Below are 17,990 nucleotides of genomic sequence, written 5' to 3' on the forward strand. Positions count from 1 at the left end.
GATGAGAGAGGCCTGTAATTTTCATCATAGGTACACGTAAACTATGACAGACAAATTGAGGAAAAAAAATCCAGAAAATCACATTGTAGGATTTTTAATGAATTTATTTGCAAATTATGGTGGAAAATAAGTATTTGGTCACCTACAAACAAGCAAGATTTCTGGCTCTCACAGACCTGTAACTTCATCTTTAAGAGGCTCCTCTGTCCTCCACTCGTTACCTGTATTAATGGCACCTGTTTGAACTTGTTATCAGTATAAAAGACACCTGTCCACAACCTCAAACAGTCGCACTCCAAACTCCACTATGGCCAAGACCAAAGAGCTGTCAAAGGACACCAGAAACAAAATTGTAGACCTGCACCAGGCTGGGAAGAATGAATCTGCAATAGGTAAGCAGCTTGGTTTGAAGAAATCAACTGTGGGAGCAATTATTAGGAAATGGAAGACATACAAGACCACTGATAATCTCCCTTGTTCTGGGGCTCCACGCAAGATCTCACCCGTGGGGATCAAAATGATCACAAGAACGGTGAGCAAAAATCCCAGAACCACACGGGTGGACCTAGTGAATGACCTGCAGAGAGCTGGGACCAAAGTAACAAAGCCTACATCAGTAACACACTACGCCGGGGGACTCAAATCCTGCAGTGCCAGACGTGTCCCCCTGCTTAAGCCAGTACATGTCCAGGCCCATCTGAAGTTTGCTAGAGTGCATTTGGATGATCCAGAAGAGGATTGGGAGAATGTCATATGGTCAGATGAAACCAAAATAGAACTTTTTGGTAAAAACTCAACTCGTCGTGTTTGGAGGACAAAGAATGCTGAGTTGCATCCAAAGAACACCATACCTACTGTGAAGCATGGCGGTGGAAACATCATGCTTTGGGGCTGTTTTTCTGCAAAGGGACCAGGACGACTGATATTACATTTACATTTTGTGTAAAGGAAAGAATGAATGGGGCCATGTATCGTGAGATTTTGAGTGAAAACCTCCTTCCATCAGCAAGGGCATTGAAGATGAAACGTGGCTGGGTCTTTCAGCATGACAATGATCCCAAACACACCGCCCGGGCAACGAAGGAGTGGCTTCGTAAGAAGCATTTCAAGGTCCTGGAGTGGCCTAGCCAGTCTCCAGATCTCAACCCCATAGAAAATCTTTGGAGGGAGTTGAAAGTCCGTGTTGCCCAGAGACAGCCCCAAAACATCACTGCTCTAGAGGAGATCTGCATGGAGGAATGGGCCAAAATACCAGCAACAGTGTGTGAAAACCTTGTGAAGACTTACAGAAAACGTTTGACCTGTGTCATTGCCAACAAAGGGTATATAACAAAGTATTGAGAAACTTTTGTTATTGACCAAATACTTATTTTCCACCATAATTTGCAAATAAATTCATAAAAAATCCTACAATGTGATTTTCTGGATTTTCTTTTCTCATTTTGTCTGTCATAGTTGACGTGTACCAATTACAGGCCTCTCATCTTTTTAAGTGGGAGAACTTGCACAATTGGTGGCTGACTAAATACTTTTTTCCCCCACTGTATTTGTCCTATTTCAAATGTCAATTGGAAATTAGTTTTTTGCATATCGCATGAGACACCCTCAGAGAGTGGGTGACCCTGGAGCAATTAGGATTAAGTGCCTTGCTCAAGGGCACAACAACAGCTTTTTCACCTTGTCGGCTCAGGGATTTGAACTAGCAGCCTTTTGGTTACTGGCCTAATGATGTAACCGCTAGGCTACCTGCCGCCCAAACAATCTGCTGATGATAATACTGCTCAGGAAAGTCTGTAAACTCTCTGAGTCATACATGCTGTTCTCTAGATACAAAAATATAAACACAACATGCAACATTGACAAATATTTTACAGAGTTCTAGTTCATTTAAGGAAATCAAGTCAATTTAAATAAATTCATTAGACCCTAATCTATGGATTTCACATGACTGGGAATACAGATATGCATCTGTTCGTCACAGATACCTTAAAAAGAAAAGTAGGGGCATGGATCAGAAAACCAGTCAGTATCTGGTGTGACCACCATTTGCCTCATGCAGCGCGACACATCTCTTTTGCATAGAGTTGATCAGGCTGTTGATTGTGGAATGTTGTCCCACTCCTCTTCAATGGCTGTGCAAAGTTGCTGGATATTGGCGGGAACTGGAACACGCTGTCATACACATCGATCCAGAGCATCCCAAACTACTCAATGGGTGACATGTCTGGTGAGTATGCAGGCCATGGAAGAACTGGGACATTTTAAGCTTCCAGGAATTGTGTACAGATCTTTGTGACATGGGGCCGTGCATTATCATGCTGAAACATGAGGTTATGGCGGTGGATGAATGGCACGGTATCTCTGTGCATTCAAATTGCCATAGATAAAATGCAATTGTGTTCGTTGTCCGTAGATTATGCCTGCCCATACCATAACCCCACTGCCACCATGGGGCACTCTGCTCACAAAGTTGACATCAGCAAACCGCTCACCCACACAATGCCATACACGTGGTCTGCGGTTGTGAGGCCGGTTGGACGTACTGCCAATTTCTCTAAAAAGATGTTGGAGGAGGCTTATGGTAGTGAACTTTCAATTCTCTGGCAACAGCTCTGGTGGACATTCCTTAACCCTTATCCTAACCCTAAACTTAACCATTACCCTAACCCTAGCCCTAACTCTAACCTTAACCCTTACCAACCCATTACATTCAATTTTCCTTGAGCGGATTGTTCGGGGGGCCAGAACATGGTTATAAATCATTTGTACGCTGCAAATTGACAGCAACAATCCCAAATAGATTTAGTATTTGACAAAAACAGAATAATTTCAAAGCTTGATTACATTGGAATACGATCACATATGCCTCTCTATTTATCTGTGGGAATACCTGGGAACAGATTTTGTAAATAAAAATAACTTTGAGCTGGTTTTCTGGTGATTTTCCAGTAATCATTATTATACAGTGCCTTCGGAAAGTATTCAGACCCCTTGACTTTTTCCACATTTTGTTATGTTACAGCCTTATTCTAAAATGTATTAAATAGTTTTCCCCCCTCATCAATCTACACACAATACCCATAATGACAAAGCGTAACAGGTTTTTAGACATTTTTGCACATTTATAAAAAATAAAAACAGAAATAGCTTATTTACATAAGTATTCAGACCCTTTGCTATGAGACTCTATATTGAGCTCAGGTGCATCCTGTTTCCATTGATCATCCTTGAGATGTTTCTACAACTTGATTGGAGTCCACCTGTGGTAAATGAAATTGATTGGACATGATTTGGAAAGGCACACCCCTGTCTATATATGGCCCACAGTTGACAATGCATGTCAGAGCAAAAAAACAAGCCATGAGGTCGAAGGAATTGTCTGTAGAGCTCTGAGACAGGATTGTGTTGAGGCACAGATCTGGGGAAGGGTACCAAAAAATGTCTGCAGCATTGAAGGTTCCCAAGAACAAAGAGTCCTCCATCATTCTTAAATGGAAGAAGTTTAGAACCACCAAGACTCTTCCTAGAGCTGGCCGCCTGGCCAAACTGAGCAATCGGGGGAGAAGAGCCTTGGTCAGGGAGGTGACCAAGAACCCAATGGGACCTCTGACAGAGCTCTAGAGTTCCTCTGTGGAGATGGGAGAACCTTCCAGAAGGACAACCATCTCTGCAGCACTCCACCAATCAGGCCTTTATGGTAGAGTGGCCAGACGGAAGCCACTTCTCAGTGAAAGGCACATGACAGCCTGCTTGGAGATTCCAAAAAGCACCTAAAGGACTCTCAAACTATGAGAAACAAGATTCTCTGGTCTGATGAAACCTAGATTGAATTATTTGGCCTGAATGCCAAGCGTCACGTCTGGAGGAAACCTGGCACCATCCCTACGGTGAAGCATGGTTGTGGCAGCATCATGCTGTGGGGATGTTTTTCAGCGGCAGGCACTGGGAGACTAGTCAGGATCAAGGGAAAGATGAACGGAGCAAAGTACAGAGAGATCCTTGATGAAAACCTGCTCCAGGGCACTCAGAACCTTAGTCTGGGGTCGAAGGTTCACCTTCCAACCGGACAACGACCCTAAGCACACAGCCAAGACAATGCAGAGGTGGCTTCGGGATAAGTCTCTGAATGTCCTTGAGTGGCCCAGCTAGAGCCCGGACTTGAACCCGATCGAACATCTCTGGGGAGACCTGAAAATAGCTGACAGAGCTTGAGAGGATTTGCAGAGAAGAATGGGAGAAACTCCCCAAATATAGGTGTGCAAAGCTTGTAGCGTCATACCCAAGAAGACTTGAGGCTGTAATCGCTGCCAAAGGTGCTTCAACAAAGTAAATGTAAATGTGATATTTCTGTTTTCTAAAAACCTGTTTTTGCTTTGTCGTTATGGGGTATTGTGTGTAGATTGATGAGGGGGAAAAAAACTATTTAATACATTTTAGAATAATGCCGGTAAGAAAATGTGGAAAAGGTAAATGGGTCTGAATACTTTCCGAATGCACTGTATTTATTCATTTTGCTCTGAACTTGAGGGGCCAAATAAAATCAGCCACGGGACGAATTTGGCCCGTGGTCTGCCTATTGGGGAACCCTGCCCTAACCCTTAATATAAACCTTACCCTAACCATAACCTTAGCAAGCAGTTGCTTATCAACAGATAGTCAGTTGCTTATCAACAGATAGTTTGTTGATAGTATGACCATCTTTAGTGCATTTACAGATGGACTATCCAAATAAAGTGTGACCGATCTTTTTTGTAGCCTTCACTTTTCAACCTTCATTTCACTTTTTATTTAGCTGAATATCCCATAGAAAATAATGATTTTGTTGCGTGTCTGAGAGACTTTTAGAATTGGATCTGATCTCAGGTGGTCACAGTTAGATGCAGTGCATAGCACTGTAATAAAATCTATCTGTTTTCTGGGATTCCTGACAGTAAAAGTGTCTGGGCTGAGTTATGAGTTGCTCAGAAGTGGACCAGGTGTGCTCTGTGTTCTGCGTGCCCCATGTCCCTGGGGTGAAATTCTCTTCGAACACACACCGACACCATATAGGAAACACATAATACCATTAAACCTGCACACATGTGTGCATACCAAACGCACGCTCAAACTCATGCATACACTCATTCACTCTCTCACACACACACACACACACACACACACACACACACACACACACACACACAGCCATTCAGTCCCATATTTTCAGGATCTCTAGGGCTCTACTGCTTGGCTGTAACCAATGATGTCGCTCTAGCTCCCTCTTGCGGCCTAATAGAAGCAGTAGCCAGAGAAGGCGAGACCTCTCACAGGCTCATTTTTGGGCAGCTGTGATTGGGCTGTTTCACATTGAAAAAAATCCTGTCTGTGTCAGTGGGCGTTCCCTCTTTCGAGTGAGCATGCCAGAGATTGTTGAGGAACTGTATGTTCTCGCGAAAGAGGGAACGCCCATTTACACAGACGGGAACCTTGACAATTTTTTTCCATGGTAAATGGCCTTAATGAGACATTCATTATCCACCATCATTGGCAGTAGCTTCCTGCCAAGCTGGTACTCTTGCATTGAGCAGTTAGGTAATTGAAGTTGGAAGCATTGTCAGTAAACCATGGCACTCCCAGGTGGATAAAGTTGATAAAGTTTGCCATTTGCTCTTTCCCAACGCGGTATAATGGTTTATAACTGCCATGCATAATTGTAGGACATCTGGCATCCGCGATGGAAGTACAAGTTGGCTCTCCCCTTCTCTTCAAACGAACAAGAGAGCCAATGCCAAACATCTGTTACCATGCGAACAGCATCTCTGTCATCAGGACTTGGGGCCGAGTCCCAGCTGAGATATAAATAGCAATCAAGAGCTAACAAGGTTGACGCAAGCGGGCAGGCAGGCAGCCTGCACATGGAGTTAGGGCAGGGAGGTAAATGTGAGATTGATAAGGAGGGACGAGTTAGTAAAAGGACAGGAATGCTGGGAGTGTCTCATGATCACTCCATTCAAACCCACAGTATGGGAGGGGCAGGAGCAAAACCATGACAAATCAGAGCATTTATTAGCATCTGTCATGATGACTGTAGCAACCTTCCACCATGGGCACCAGAATTAGAACAGTTAGGTCATTACTGTACATAAATAAGATTGAGGAAGTGAAGACATACAGGTGTGTGTGTATTCTGAACATCTGGGGTGTATTCAGTAAGGTAAAACGTAACAGATACTGTAGAATGAAATTAATAGAGCTGACTTGATTCCTAGTTCTACATGACAGACAATCATATCGGTTCTACACAATACATTTCAATACATTTCATCATTGTATTTTCTATCAGAAAGTAGGCTGGCCCTCCTTGAAGTCTTGTAGATCGATGCATTGCGCTATTTTTATCTATAAAGCCCTCTTGCATAAACTTCTGCCATACCTTTACCTCATTGTTAACCTTCAGATGTATAAGTTACCAGACCCGGACACTCAGGGATGGCTAACCCTGGAGATCCCTTCAATCTCTACCAAGTTAGGTAAATCTGCTTTGTGGAATGATCTCCAAAAGTCCTTAAAGTTGGTGGAGTTGGTGCCTCTAGGGCAGGGGTCATCAACTAGATTCAGCGCGGGCCGATTTTTTTCTTGAGCAGATGGTCGGGGGGCCAGAACATAATTATAAATAATTTGTACTCTGCAAATTGACGCAAGAAGCCCAAACAGATATTGTATTTGACAAAAACATAATCATTTCAAACCTTGATTACATTGGTACACCATCACATATATCTCTCTATTTCTGAGTGGAAATACTTGGGAATAGATTTCCTAAATAATTTTATTGGTTAATTTCTAGTGATTTTAGTATTTTGTGTCCAAAATGTAAAAAAAAAAGATATGTTCTTTAACATTGCACCCAACTGAACTGGCCCCGGGAGGTAGTTTCTGTCACATAGAGCCCTCCCTTTCCGACCTTGACTGTTCCTATTCATGTGGACGTGTCCAGCTCTTTGTCTGTCTATTCGCTTAAAGAACGTTTTCCCCAACCAGGCTCATCTCTTTCTTTAGTTGTGGTGATTTTTCAGCTTAGAACATTCTCTTCAATGCCAATCCACCCTTGATGAAGCAATGTTTTGGAAACAACATGAATTAAAATCCTGGAAGTGAAAGGAATATAGCTCTTTCTTTATCAGACTTCTTAATGGCGATATTGCATCACATGGTGCTTTCTTTCTCATGGTCTCATCAGGTTACTCAACTCTATAACTCATTCCACTCTATAAAGTGTACGTCTGGGTTTCAGCATCTGCAGGTGGTTTGACCGAGCAGAAGAAAATGCTCCATGCAGATCAGACCAGTCTGACCTGTACATCTCTCTGTATCCACAGGAGTTCTCCTCTCCCGACTTCAGGAGTAACTCTGTGTCCAGTCGAACCCCCACCCCTCCAGGACGTTACTTGCCCCACAGCCCAATTGACCGTGAGCTGTCTGTCTCCCCCAGACGCAGGTAATAACACTCTCACTCTTCTACAGATCTACCACGATGTACAGTACAAATTTAACCACTCTAACGTATTTTGTTATTGTGTATTTTGAATATGTGATTATGACTTACTACAAACAGGCTTAGGGTAAAATAAACTCCTGTAGCAATTCAGCGTAATATGTAAAAACGCCTAACACAGCACTTAGTTAACCAAAACAGATGTGGTTGATCTTGGAGCTACAAGTCAGACTATTTTAGTGTGCATTGGAGGATTCAGCTGTCTTTATCGAACATTGACTTAATCGGTTAGAAATGTAGATTGTACCTTACTCTGATAGGGCTATTTACTCAACGGCCAAAAAGACCAGAAAGTAGAGATTCTTCAAACCGGTTCAACTGTTCCTTACAAAGCTTCTCAGGTCGTCTGTTTTTAGCCATACTCAGTGTTCCTCCCTCCTGGAAAGGTTGGAGTGTGTCTGTGTGCAGTTCTTAAGGAGCATTTCTGTTCTGCTGGGTCTCCTCTGGGCCAGTAATGTAACGTGTCAGAATATGGCATCAGACCCAGCCACCTCAGGCTCTTGCTCTTATCCCCCAAAATGTCTTATTTCACTTCTTCTCCTAATTGGACCCCCACTCTGTAGTCCCCAGCCTTCACACCAAGCCTCTCCCCCCTCTGACTCAGCCAATCACAGGTTTAGAGAAACTCCCTGAGATGCCTCTTTTCTCTCCAGGCCAATGAGTGGTAGCCGAAAGGCACACCTTTCAGTCCGAAACTCACTCTTCTCCTGTGTCTGTCTGGTGTTGAATAGGTGTGTGCTTGTGTTTTTGTGTTTTTGTGTGTTTGCTGGGTTATCACAGCTGAGGATAGACGTGCAGCCAAGAACAACTCTTACATCCGAAAGCAAAGATTATCTTGTTGTAAAATAATTATCCTCTTTGTTCCCGCTTTGTTTCTGAGGTGAGTTATTTCTGACTTTTATTGTATTTGGTAATGAGTTTAGGGACAACTGGCTTTAATTAATTAGTATGGCTGTGTTTTTGAATGAAGCAATGCAAACAACACCAACAGCCCTATTGTTCTCACATTGGAGAATGCTGTTGGAGCTGGGAGCAGTGATAGCATCTGTTTGACTGAGGCTTGCTTAAAGACCTGTATTTTCACTAGATGAAAATCAGGGGTTCTCTGTGCCAAGTGTGGCTGTGGAAACATGAAAAGCCCGCTTTTTCCATGTACACATTTCTAGAGTGGTTTCTTAAAAACATTCAAACTGTTGTGGAGTCTTACAAAGTACTTACTTGAAAGCCAACTGACAATATTCTTTTCAAGATACTGTGTGTTATGTGTAGCCTATTCCAGTTGAACTTTTCTTTTGAGTATGCATACATACAGTATATTATGATATAGTTTAGGCCAGTTATGGCTGTTTTCATAATAGATTTCCCTCAATCTGTATCTTTCTGCCATTCACTGTTCTGACGTTATGTTGTTTGCTTTGCTCCCATGCTTTTGTGCTCTTAGTACATTTGACCCAGTATTTCCATTGGTTTGAAGATGTAATGTCAATAAGGTTTGTGAATGAGGGGAAAAGGGAAATGGATTGAGCGGGTGGAGTGGAGCATGATGAAGACTTGGAGGGTGTGTTTGGGAGTCTGTTTTCAATTTGAACCATGTTCTGTAATGCAAAGGAAAGGGTCTGAGCATTGGGTTCACTTGGAGATTTGTCTCATCGTTTTGCAATCTCCTGTTTCAGCCGTGTTACATCAGTGGGAAGTAAGTTCCAAATGCTGATGAAAGGCAGGCACGAACTCCAGTCCACATGAATGCATGCACAGGCATACGCATGTATCTCTACATTTCCATAGTGCCTCAAACAGGATTAATGTGAATGATTATTATTTTCCATGGTATTGTCTTAGATTAGATCAGCACAGGTGGAATTTATACAGTCAGTATAACACAGAGGGAGAACCAGCTGATGGGAGTTGGCAGACTTTTACTGACTGCTTAGCAGGGATGTTCTGCTCAATTGGCTGCAGGTGAATGGCAACACACCGCACCTGTGGACTGAGGGTCTGTTTGACCGGTTTTCACACATAACCTGACTGACTGAAAGGCTCCCTCCAGGCAAACAATGTTGACTACAGTATTCTGTGTGTGTGTGTGTGTGTCTGTGCATGGGTCCGTGTGTACATTTGACTGTCATCTTTCTGTCCGTAGTTTTTCTCTGAGTTGTTGATAGGGTAGGAAAGTATAACAATGGCAACCACACACGGTTACTATGGAATGAACAATAAAGTGAACCACTTTTATATTCCACCACCCCTGTGGCTAAGAATGTACTGCTCATAAATCTGTAAGTGCAGTGCTACTATGCTGCCTGCTAATCTGCTAATTAGCTAGGCAGCAGAGAAACTACCCAGAGGTGTCAACTCTCTTAAGACTATGTCCCACCACAAGCACTCCCATTTGTCCAATATGGCCACAAACCATGCATTGGCTTAAGTTCCCTCATAAGTTATCTTGCCTCAAAGCTAAAAGGTGTCCATTGGCTCTAGTGGGTCATAAATGTAATGATGGCGTGAGAGAGGGGTAGTGGTACATGATAGAAATGTCACGTCTCTGTGACTTTCCATCCTGGAATGCCTGGAGTAAAACAGCAGGATTACCCACTTTATTTGGCCAATCATGGCTGCTGTGGTGGTGGGTATCTGGAAAGCTTTAGCCACAGTTCTACTTTAGAAAGCCAATGTTCTTTTTTTCTAGTAAAGGCAGCCATAAGCTGGAATGTCTTCACCTTAATACCCAAACACTACACCAATAATGTATGCTACTTAGTTGATAACATGGTACCGTCTACTCTACACTCTACGCAGGCATTTTCATTATGTCTTCTTTACCTTGCCTGCAGGACATTTTCAGACTAGAGCAGTTGCTGCTGTACGTGGATAGCAAGGTGATCCAGTTCAGTTGTGAGTGTTTGGGCTGAGATTGGAGGCTGGCTTTGGTGACTTGCCTGGGGGCTTTGGGCTAGAAGGTCAGTCACAAAGCTGACTGCTGCCCCTGTCTTAATTTCCTCTGGATTCTCTCAAACTAACCCCACATAAGTCCCCCACAATGTACACATCGCCTTGAAGATATATGGACAAATGATTACACCATCGACCGTACACGGAATGTACATATGTACAGTACATAGATAGAACATAGATTGTACATGGAATGTATATAGATATGTATTGACTGAACAGTCTATTTATCTGAATGGTTACGTAATAGGTAATATCTATATCCCCTCTCTTTCTCTCCCACAGCAGTTCCAGCTCGGACTTTGCCATGCAGAGGTTTGACCGGGATTCAGAGGTCTACAAGATGATCCAGGAGAACAAGGAGTCTCGCACGGCCCCTCGACAGTCCAACACCTTCCGCATGCTGCAGGAGGTTCTGGAGTCTGATGAGAAGGGTGAGCAGAGCCTCCCATAAACACACTCATCTTCACTCTCTCTCTCTGTGTCATGCTGCTGTTCTGTTCGCATCTAATAAACAGCTGTGTAGGATGGACTGTCCCGTTTTAAACCTATTTGATGGGTCAACTGGATATCAACTCTCAGAGGTAGATAGAGGTTATTTGTGGATAATGGTTATTATGTCAAATTCAACACAATTTACCACAATTTTACTCAATTGTTTCATCAAACTTGTGTTCTGTCTGGCTACTAAGACAGTTATTAGATATTGATAGATACATTTGGCCACCCCCTGGTCCAAGCAGAATTAAAGTCAGATAAGGAAACTCTTGCATGCATACTCTGACATAGAGCATTGTTTTCAATGGACAGCAGTGTGTGAGTGTTGTTGTTTTTACTTTTACAAGCGGAGATGGTAATAATAGTTTTATGAAGTGATAACGACCAGCATGTGTCACTGGTGTCATGAAGTATGTCCCCCGGATCATAAACTGGTGGTGTTCAGACAAACAGTGTCTCCTACGGGAGGACAGTGTGTACATGCAAAACCATCTGCTGTCGGCTCTGAATGACTCTGCTCTCCTCTGTTGCTCTCTGGTTTGTTCTATGCAGAAGCAGTTGTGCGGTTCCCAGGGCTCTCCCCCAAACCCACCCCTCCCAAACCCACATCACCCGGGGTCGGAATCCCCAAGTACCACACCTGTGAGAAGTGTGGCACCAGCATTGTGTAAGAGTCTATGACACGTCACTTCATGTCACATGCTGTCTCCATGTCCACAGGGGTAATTGTGACATGTTCTCTCTGTCCACAGGGGTAATTGTGACATGTTCTCTCTGTCCACAGGGGTAATTGTGACATGTTCTCTCTGTCCACAGGGGTAATTGTGACATGTTCTCTCTGTCCACAGGGGTAATTGCGTAACAGATGACAAATAATAAGTAATAATAAGCTGCTGACAAATACAAGCCCTGACAATGATACCTTGCCCTAAGGTGCAGGTTATTCCTCATAAATACAGAGGACCTGAATTAATAAGCCTTCCTACAGTGTTTGTGTACGTAATGTACAAAGATTAAAATATGCAGGAACAATGTTTGTGTTGAGTATGACTGTGTCCATCTGTCTGCAGTACACAGGCGGTGCGCATCATGGACGACCGCTTCCGCCACCCAGAGTGCTACACCTGTGCTACACCAGAGTGCGGTCTCAACCTAAAGATGCGAGGTCACTTCTGGGTGGGAGAGGAGATGTTCTGTGAGAAGCATGCCCGCGAGAATTACCAGGGCCTTGGCACTGCCCCCCGTGCCACCATCTCACCCCACCACTGAAGCTCACTGACTTACAGCAATAGACCATGGGCTGGGGAACGGGAGTGGGGGGGCCAACACATCAGAGGTTGTGCCATTTCTATAGCATTTAACTATACTCTGCAGTTTTATCATTCAATTACTATGAGGTTTTGTTTTCCCAGGCCCTCCCGTTTTAGCCCTTTAGGTGTATTGTTATCGCTAATGTACAGCTGTATCTCATTCAGACAACTTAGTGGGCTATGCCTGCCACATTTACACCAACCTATTACACAACAGGACTGGTGTATGAATCAGATCAATGACAGAGCGTAACATTTATCCTTTAAACCGCATTGAATCTCCTGCTGACCCATTTGGAGGAAGGGAAACAAACTCTTCATTTGAATTACAAGGCATTTGAAAGAAAGAAGACATAAATTACAAAGGGTGAAAGTTCATCTACGTCAAAGTTTGTACTGTATTTGTGGTTGTGTGTATTTGTGTGTGTGCTTGCGTGTGTATGTGTGATTCAACTTGAGCAAGAGTTCCAATCATTCCTTTTGAAGTGATGGTTTAAGTGCCTGCGTTGCTGCCATTTCCCCCTGCTATTGGTATCACTATTGAAAGGTTTTAGTGGATTTATCTTTAGAATGCCAAGCCAAGCCTGTTGGGTTTCCTTTTGCCTTGTGGTAGCACATCAATTTAGTTGGAATTATGAAATACTTATTTGCTTTATTGCTTTTTTTAAATAAGGGAATATAAAGATGTGATATATAAATAATAACATTTTTGTAAATGTTTATTTTATAGAACAATATAGAGTACCATATCATACGACGTCTGATGGCATGTGTGTGCACAGGATTGCATGATTTGTAGTACTTTTTTAGTGTGAAGACGTTTGCTGATGCTATTGCTGTATATTCCGTTTCTTCACAGCAACACCCAGAGAAAGACACAGTGTCACACTTCATGAAAACACATCAAATGAAGGTTACTCATTTTAGAAGAATATATAAGGGGTAAGGGGGAACTACATGTATATTGGCCTTTTGTACAGTTAGCTATGCTATGCAGTTGTACCATCAACAGCTTATGTTGTTGAAAAGTATGTAATGTTGGCTAAACCTTCCAGTTCCCTGGACAATAAACACCATGTGGGCCCATTCTCCTCATCCTATAGATGGGTACATCTGGCCTACTGGTGCCACCTCTGTGTCTTTACCAGGGAAATCATCCTGGACACAGTCATGTTCATTTGTGCTATAACCTGGCTGTATTGGGAACAACATTCTGAATATATAAAAACTTATTGGAAGTAGGTCTTCTATTCTCTGTGACTTGGTGATGAGCAGATTTTTTCCACATGATGTTTTGTAAGAATAAATTGTATCTTTGATGCTCTTGAAAATGTGTTTTGAGTTGAATTGGTCATTTGTGTTACCTACAGATCCTAAAATGGATCTCATGCTTGTACGATTTCTTAAATATGTCATGTACAGTGAGGGAAAAAAGTATTTGATCCCCTGCTGATTTTGTATGTTTGCCCACTGACAAAGACACGATCAGTCTATAATTTTAATAGTAGGTTTATTTGAACAGTGAGAGACAGAATAACAACAAGAAAATCCAGACAAACGCATGTCAAAAATGTTATAAATTGATTTCTATTTTAATGAGGGAAATAAGTATTTGACCCCTCTGCAAAACATGACTTAGTACTTGGTGGCAATCACAGAGGTCAGACGTTCCTTGTAGTTGGCCACCAGGTTTGCACACATCTCAGGAAGGATTTTGTTCCACTCCTCTTTGCAGATCTTCTCCAAGTCATTAAGGTTTCGAGGCTGACGTTTGGCAACTCGAACCTTCAGCTCCCTCCACAGATTTTCTATGAGATTAAGGTCTGGAGACTGGCTAGGCCACTCCAGGACCTTAATGTGCTTCTTCTTGAGCCACTCCTTTGTTGCCTCTGGCCGTGTGTTTTGGGTCATTGTCATGCTGGAATACCCATCCACGACCCATTTTCAATGCCCTGGCTGAGGGAAGGAGGTTCTCACCCAAGATTTGACGGTACATGGCCCCGTCCATTGTCCCTTTGATGCGGTGAAGTTGTCCTGTCCCCTTAGCAGAAAAACACCCCCAAAGCATAATGTTTCCACCTCCTTGTTTGACGGTGGGGATGGTGTTCTTGGGGTCATAGGCAGCATTCCTCCTCCTCCAAACAGAGCTCCATTTTGGTCTCATCTGACCACCACTTTCACCCAGTTCTCCTATGAATCATTCAGATGTTCATTGGCAAACTTCAGACGGCCCTGTATATGTGCTTTCTTGAGCAGGGGGACCTTGCGGGCGCTGCAGGATTTCAGTCCTTCACAGCGTAGTGTGTTACCAATTGTTTTCTTGGTGACTATGGTCCCAGCTGCCTTGAGATCATTGACAAGATCCTCCCGTGTAGTTCTGGGCTGATTCCTCACCGTTCTCATGATCATTGCAACTCCACGAGGTGAGATCTTGCATGGAGCCCCAGGCCGAGGGAGATTGACAGTTATTTTGTGTTTCTTCCATTGGCGAATAATCGCACGAACTGTTGTCACCTTCTCACCAAGCTGCTTGGCGATGGTCTTGTAGCCCATTCCAGCCTTGTGTAGGTCTACAATCTTGTCCCTGACATCCTTGGAGAGCTCTTTGGTCTTGGCCATGGTGGAGAGTTTAGAATCTGATTGATTGATTGCTTCTGTGGACAGGTGTCTTTTATACAGGTAACAAACTGAGATTAGGAGCACTCCCTTTAAGAGTGTGCTCCTAATCTCAGCTCGTTACCTGTATAAAAGACACCTGGAAGCCAGAAATCTTTCTGATTGAGAGGGGGTCAAATACTTATTTCCCTCATTAAAATGCAAATCAATTTATAAAAAAATGTAAATGTGTTTTTCTGGATTTTTGTTGTTGTTATTCTGTCTCTCACTGTTCATATAAACCTACCATTAAAATTATAGACTGATCATTTCTTTGTCAGTGGGCAAATGTACAAAATCAGCAGGGGATCAAATACTTTTTTCCCTCACTGTATATAGACTCTGATATCCTTAGACCTTTTGCATGAACCATGTGGCCAAGTAATTGTGATTATATATGAAAAGTGATGCAAATCTAATGGAAACACACATATTACCTTTCCTCAAATAAAAATGTACATCTCAGTGAGTCAAAATAAAATATAGGCTTTTATGATCCCACACAGTAAGGCAGTAAGCTTTAAGCCACCACTTTGGGCACTGTGAACACAGAAACTGCTCAGTCTGTCATTTACATAGCCACGGGAAGTAGTTAATTATCTGTACAAAACAGTTAATCTGATAATACTTGTTGAATATGTTTTCCAGTTTCTTGAAATACTTTGCAAATGCAACTTATTTCTATATGAAAGTGAAATGGTCTAATCACTCCTTTTCAGTAGACACTCTTATACAGAGCAACTTACAGTAGTGAGTGAATACATTTTGATACTGGTCCCCTGTGGGAATCAAACCCACAACCCTAGCATTGCTAGCGCCATGCTCTACCAACTGAGCCACATCATCACAATCAACTTGATGTCTCAATGTACTCAATTACTGTATTGTGCATTGTTTTTCTCCATGGTGATGGACAGTCTACAGGTACAAACCTAGATGACCAGCCTATGTACAATACAGTAATGTACATTTACATTAAGTGGTTTGTAAGGATGGTAAATTAATACTGCACAAAAAGTGGTTGTTTTCCATATTATTTGATCAAGAAAAATATTTAATTTGATGTGGATGTTTTGTGTCTTTGCCCATAACTTTGCACCTTTTGATGTAAATGTTTGAGGACAGGGTTTTGTTCAGAATGGATTCCATTAGAATGACAATCGCAGAGAAAGGGACAGGGCAACAACTTTTACAATTCCAACTATTGAATCCTGCAAGATACTGTTCTTAATTATACAACTACCTTTTTTGCCAAAGCAGAGATGCTGAAAAATAGTTTTTGCCGAGCTTCAGACATCTATATCGGTCCGCTAATACTAGTAAAGGCCCAGAGCACTACTTTTGTGAAAAACATTTTATTTTATTATTTTATTTTGTAATAATATATTATTATGATTTTATTTTTTTCTACTTCCTGCAGCTATGGTCATTTATTCTTAGGACTGTTTTTCACAGGTACTGCTGTTTTATCTTTCCTCCAGAAGGGGGACACATTGTCACAGTTAGGTTTTTGCATAGTATTGAGGCTGTCCAACATATCATCTTTGGTATGTATTGTACTGGAGTTTACAACACAGTATGGTGATTCTGTGTAGTAGGAGTTATAAAAAACACTTAAGTAAATAACTTTAAAAGAACAACAGCGTCACAAAAATATATACAATCCAATACATTAAAGTACTGTAGGCTACTGTATTATACTTTTTTACCCATTATTTTTCGCACAATAACTTTAAGGCAGACAATGATGAGATGTCCACCATAAAGTTATGTAATAGATAGTGGTTATAAAGACATTTGAAGTATTAATATGTATTGGTTTTAGCAACAAATATAATCTCACAGATTCAGTGGTCTAGGTTGAGGATATATGGGTGTGGTTCCTGTGGGTTTGGCATGGAAGTCAGCCATCAAATAAAATAAAATGTTATTTGTCACATACACGTGTTTAGCAGATGTTATTGTGGGTGTAGCGAAATGCTTGTGCTTCTAGCCCCCGACAGTGCAGTAATATCTGACAAGTAATATCTAACAGCAGCCTCAATGCTGTTATTGAATTCACCACTAGATATCATAGCTTCCTCAAGAAAGGAACAACATCAGACCTCATGATGATACAGTACTGGAGTAGTCTAGTAGTTTGTATTTAGTATTACACTGTAATGGTTTCCTCACTATTGGAGTTTTGCTACCACTGTTAGTAATGCTAAGATGAGTTGTGCCTTATTTTCTTGAAGATACTGTAACAAGTAAACTAGTTTCGTTACGTCTTTAGAAACTTGTGATTGTGTTAGCCTCTTTGAAGACGACAGTGCTCGTTGTACTTGTGTAATGTGAGGTTGGGAAGAGCCAGTGGAAATGCCCAAGAGGGATCATCACATTCCTACTCCACACTCTGACGTCACTTCCACCCAACCTCTTTCAACACTGAATCTCACTCTTCTCTCCTCAGATCTTCAGCTGGTACCTTTCCTTCCCTCCATTCCCCCTCTTACCATATTCCACCTGGAATGGAGTCCAGATGTGGAACGGAGAGAGGGAGAGATTGCAATGGGGGTTGGGGTATGCAGAGAGAATCTTGGAACGACATTAAAGTTTGTCTGGATGCCATTAAGTACAATTTAATGTAATGTGCTGTTTGGGACGTGAAACTGTGCTCTCCAGATGAGAGAGATTTGGGGGCTGGGGAGCGGGAGTTGGAGGGGGGTGTTGTTCTTGAAGCCTTATTTAACGGCTTGGATAAATAGCGCTCTGTTTCATCGCTGAGCAGGCACCCATCAACTCTTTCTGGTTTCCTTAAGAAATCATGCTGTCTCTCTGAGCCTGCTCCAGTGTACAGTATCACATACAGGAATAACAAACCGGGGGTCTGCAGGGTGGGTCAGAGCACACTGCACCATTGTACGACCAGGCATGCTAGCATGACTTGAGGTGCCTGCCTTTTGGATATGTCTGTGAATACATGTCACCCCCAATTGCACCAAGACCCCTTTCAAATACTCTCCTGGTTCACCTTTTCATATTTCAAAATGAACTCCAGATTT

General features: G+C 42.3%; 1 protein-coding gene across 1 annotated transcript in view; it reads left to right on the forward strand.

Moving 5' to 3' along the window:
* Positions 1-13,624, forward strand: part of LOC121584842 (PDZ and LIM domain protein 2) — a 56,511-nt gene extending 42,887 nt beyond the window's left edge. Inside the window, exons 7-10 of the mRNA XM_041900997.1 lie at positions 7,359-7,477; positions 10,769-10,917; positions 11,534-11,648; positions 12,052-13,624. Coding sequence (XP_041756931.1) covers positions 7,359-7,477; positions 10,769-10,917; positions 11,534-11,648; positions 12,052-12,250 — 582 coding nt within the window. The 3' untranslated portion in view covers positions 12,251-13,624. The remainder of the gene's footprint in view (positions 1-7,358; positions 7,478-10,768; positions 10,918-11,533; positions 11,649-12,051) is intronic.
* Positions 13,625-17,990: the final 4,366 nt, after the last annotated feature.

Source organism: Coregonus clupeaformis, chromosome 16 (genome assembly GCF_020615455.1).
Source record: "Coregonus clupeaformis isolate EN_2021a chromosome 16, ASM2061545v1, whole genome shotgun sequence".
Taxonomy (NCBI): domain Eukaryota; kingdom Metazoa; phylum Chordata; class Actinopteri; order Salmoniformes; family Salmonidae; genus Coregonus; species Coregonus clupeaformis.